At 37.4% G+C, this 4,866-nt stretch overlaps 1 protein-coding gene across 6 annotated transcripts in view; it reads right to left on the bottom strand.

Annotated features, from left to right (window-relative positions):
• Positions 1-210: 210 nt before the first annotated feature.
• The window catches only part of LOC122539368 (calnexin-like), a 70,264-nt gene continuing 65,608 nt past the window's right edge, over positions 211-4,866 (bottom strand). For all 6 annotated transcript variants that reach the window (XM_043674127.1, XM_043674122.1, XM_043674123.1 and 3 more), the window contains exon 15: positions 211-1,406. In XM_043674127.1, coding sequence (XP_043530062.1) covers positions 1,326-1,406 — 81 coding nt within the window. In that variant the 3' untranslated portion in view covers positions 211-1,325. The remainder of the gene's footprint in view (positions 1,407-4,866) is intronic.

Consider the following 4,866-nt stretch of genomic DNA (forward strand, 5'->3'; position numbering starts at 1 on the left):
GATGTAGAAGGAAACTTTGTAACAGGGCATTAAGGAATGGATGCAGATTGAAAACAAAATGAGGAAGGAATAAAAATGCATATAAAATATTGCAAGTTGTATTCAAGATGAATTTCTGCCTCAGCTCCTTATTACACAATGCCAGATTCACAAAACTTAAGTCAGCCATTCTATATAGGTGAGCAATTAATATGTAGACAACACAAAAACTTCCATTATATTAAATATTTATTTCAAAGAGCAATTGTACATTTTGCAAACATCAGTGTAAACAGGGATTATGCGAACCCAGAGTAACATTAAAACTATAAAACACCAGAAAATTCAGTACGCTTCACACCATTCATCTCCTGAATTGCAGCCAATTGGTTCGTAAAATCATTCACCTCTGCATTCATAATAATGAAACTGAGACAGAAGATGACTTAGGAATGCCACTGCACTGTATTACAATTTATCAAACACACACGCACACGAAAAACATCCCATCAGGGATGAGAAAATTTCTCCCAGTTAATTTGACAGTATGGAGTGCAGATCATGAGATGTTTTAAGTTGGTGGTAAACCTAAAATGCAATACAGCTATTTGTACTAAACTTAGAGGGCAAAAAAAGCACACAACTCTTATGTGTACCCGAACAATATGTACAAAGAAATTCAGTGCATCTTTTTGTTTTGCTACAATACAATCCGATAAGAGACCTATTTAGGGAAGAAAACACTGGCACCAATGCGAAAAAAAAACTGCAGTTGTGCTAAAAGGTACATCATTTCAATTAATTTATATATGTACACTGGAATTATCTTTAGTATTGTGTTTTATCACACTGATTTCACCCTCCCTCCTCATACTGGGCAGAAACTTGAACTCAGTGTCGTAAATATGCCAATGCTTCTTCCCTTTCAATGCAAATATCACCATATAACTGTAATTAGCTTTTATCTTCTAACATTTGTATTTTTACCCTGGTTAACAGTTGTTTCACAGAAGTTACCAAATATTTGCTACAACTTTCCTTGCAATAGTAGAAGATGCCTTCACAACTGGTCATTTGGTATTAGGACATATTTTGATATGCCTAATGTTAAAAATCAACATCCTCAGAGTGATTTATTTTTCTTGCCAGGAAGACTAAGAGGCTTGTAAATGAAGCAGAGAAGAACAGTATGGAGGCTAAGATTAGATAGGTACTTGGAATAGAGGTTGATTTATCAGCTCAGCCACAAGCTGAGTAATTCACATGCTGTCAGGAAGTACAGAGGATGGTATGCCCACCTGGAAAAAGTGAGAATGCCTCCATTCAATAACTAACTATTAAAACATTTACTCCTTTCTCACTTTTTTCTTACGGATCAGTTTTGTAGGACAGTCACCTGAGCCAGCACCTTCATCAGCTTCTTTCATCTGAAAAGTAAAAGCGAAACCTATTACAAAAGGAACATATCTTTCTCTTATCACAGAGATGCCATAATTTGATATTTCGCATCTTCTCCAGGCTTAACATACAGTAGCATTGGCAACAGAATCAGTAATATACCCCCAAGTTTGTTTTTAAATAGCACCATGTTCAGTTTGTCACTGTTACACTCTCTGTGAATGTATCCAAGCTATTAAATCTAAAGTTACATAGAGGCAGGATTAGGTGAGGCTCCATTTTATTTGCTTAATTGTTAATTTTAACTAGTATGTAGAAAAAATATCTATAACAGACTAATCTTTCTTCATTAGTTTACAAGCCATCTGTAAGCACTGCTTAAATACATTATTTATTAGCATATATTGGCCAATATAGTTTGGAAATAAAGTTAGGATGTGTTATTACATTTGTTTCATTCTTAAAGTTTTCCATAAACACCTTATCCAAAATTATTTCTCATTTCAACCTTACAATCCCAATTTAATACACCTTCAAAAGCTAATTTCACCTTTGCCTCAAGGTCAAATATGCCTTCAGCAAAGCCAGGAGGGAGAGAGGTCAGCAAACCCTTCCTGCTAATTATGTTAGTTACTGCATCTACTTTAGGTCTTCATGAGGCATAACTCCAGTTTTCAAAACCAATAATACATCAAAATATATCTGGTTTCCAATTTATTTTTAAAAAATTAAACAGATAGTACTGTAATGTAACCTATATAGAAATCAAAGGCCAATTCAGTTGGAGCAGAAGCGCAGACCAAAAACAAAAGGCCATCATAATCAGAATTTACAACCACCTACTCAAATCCTATAAAATATTATTCTTCAGATATTTCAGGTGATAAACCTGAGTATTTCCAGTATCAAGGCTAACTCTTATTTGGCAATACTGGAACTATTCTTCACGCACTAAAGCCTCCATGAGCTCATTCTTAACCCATCTGCAACAGAAAACCAACTATTACTTGCAATCTGTATCAAGCAGCTAAATACAAATGGATGCTTTTTCAATTTACAGGCCCATAAATCATGGATACATTAATACCTGGATTTTAATTACAAGAAATGCATTTGATTGGAGTTCCTTACATTCAACTCACTCCTCTAATGCATGCCAATCATGGAATTAAGCCAACGTTTTTGCAATACCAATGGATCTCAGATATGTATAGCTACTTGTGGCCCAAAGAGCAAGGAAACACATTTTAAAGATAAGGCATCCAAAAAATACATAGAAAAAGTGACTTTAAAACAACTTGGTACTGTTGAGAAAGGGTACAAGTACAAAGTTAAAATAATTTTGTGTTATGACAATGAAAGACATTGAGGGAAAATACTTAAATATCCACTAGACGGGGACAGGTAAAGGAAAAGCTGGAGAATATTTTAAATCCATGCATAATTTGTTGCTGCAATTGAATGTACCACAACTAGCTAAAGTTCTCAAAAGGATGCTAGTATAGTTCCAATGTGGATTGAAAGTAAATAAAAGAAATTCAACAACTTGACAGGAGGAAAAATAAAATAAGGGGGAGTTCGCTGTCCCATTTGGAAGCCAACCTTCTGCTCCCAACCCAGTGAGATGACAATACATTACTTCCTAGTACACCTACCTTATATAATATCACAGTACTGAGTGTAATATTCGCATGCAGATTGAGGCACTTAAGCCTCAAGTGGTCAACCCCTCACTTTGTTTCTAAACCTCAGAATTAAACTTAGGTAAGACCAGTGCCTCAGAAAAATCATCTGGTCAAAATTGTCTATAAGAACAAAGACACAGATGTAGTTCAAAAGTGAGGAGAGCGTGCCCGGTATTACTTAATAAATAATATCAACTGGATTTTGTAGTTGATGGCTTTGTGATTAGTAGTTGCTGAGAGCTCTGTTCTAGTCATTTTAGATGTTATCTGTAATATTTAATCAAGAAATGAGGGAATAGAACTTGTCCTTTAGAAATAAATAGGTTCATGAAGAATTAATTGTGCGCAGTCAATATTCCCTTCTCAAGGGTGGACTATTGGAAATAGGGTCTCTGTAAAACAGAGTTTTACTGGTACTTACTGTGTAGCATGAGAGTTCATTTAACTGCAAATACACAATAAATAACTTACCAAATTTTTAGCATAAGAAAACAAATAAGTGAAGAATCACAATAAGTGGAAGCCATGATGCCCCATTTAACTAGTGTCATTTACCTGGCACATTATGTACTCCATTTCCAGTATGTTGTTTTGGAAAATAAGAAGTTTTTGTCCTTATAACTATTAACTAACCCTCTGAGGGGGACAGACAAGGGAACAACAGTCATACTGGCATCATGAATAGCTGCTGTGGTCATTGGGAAAGAAGGTTTAGACAGGTGATTAACAACACAGATTGGCAGTTCCTAAATTAAAAGAAAGCCAACAGGTGTTGGCGGGGGGGGGGAAATAAAGGTGAGAGAGATCCAGGGGAATGAGCTATCACCTTAGAGTCATAGAGATGTACAGCATGGAAACAGACCCTTGGGTCCGACCCATTCATGCCGACCAGATATCCCAATCCAATCTAGTCCCATCTGCCAGCACCCGGTCCATATCCCTCCAAACCCTTCCTATTCATATACCCAAACAAATGCCTCTTAAATGTTGCAATTGTACCAGCCTCCGCCACATCCTCTGGCAGCTCATTCCATACATGTACCACCCTCTGCGTGAAAACGTTGCCCCTTAGGTCTCTTTTAAATCTTTCCTCTTTCACCCTAAACCTATGCCCTCTAGTTCTGGACGCCCCGACCTAGGGAAAGGACTTTGTCTATTTATCCTATCCATGCCCCATAATTTTGTAAACCTCTATAAGGTCACCCCTCAGCCTCCGACGCCCACAGAAAACAGTGCCAGCCTGTTCAGCCTCTCCCAATAGCTCAAATCCACCAATCCTGGCAACATCCTTGTAAATCTTTTCTGTACCCTTTCAAGTTTCACAACATCTTTCTAATAGGAAGGAGACCAGAATTGCACGCAATATTCCAACAGTGGCCTAACCAATGTCCTATACAGTCACATGACCTCCCAACTCCTGTACTCAATACTCTGACTAATAAAGGAAAGCATACCAAATGCCTTCTTCATTATCCTATCTACCTGCGACTCCACTTTCAAGGAACTATGAACCTGCCTCTGTTCAGCAACACTCCCTAGGATCTTACCATTAAGTGTAATAAGCCCTGCTAAGATTTGCTTTCCCAAAATGCAGCACCTCGCATTTATTGGAATTAAACTCCATCTGCCACTTCTCAGTCCATTGGCCCATCTGGTCCAGGTCCTGTTGTAATCTGAGGTAACCCTCTTCGCTGTCCACTACACCTCCAATTTTGGTGTCATCTGCAAACTTACTAACTATCTCTTATGCTCGCATCCAAATCATTTATGTAAATGACAAAAAGTAGAGGACCCAACACTGATC

Source organism: Chiloscyllium plagiosum, chromosome 32 (assembly GCF_004010195.1).
Source record: "Chiloscyllium plagiosum isolate BGI_BamShark_2017 chromosome 32, ASM401019v2, whole genome shotgun sequence".
Lineage (NCBI taxonomy): Eukaryota > Metazoa > Chordata > Chondrichthyes > Orectolobiformes > Hemiscylliidae > Chiloscyllium > Chiloscyllium plagiosum.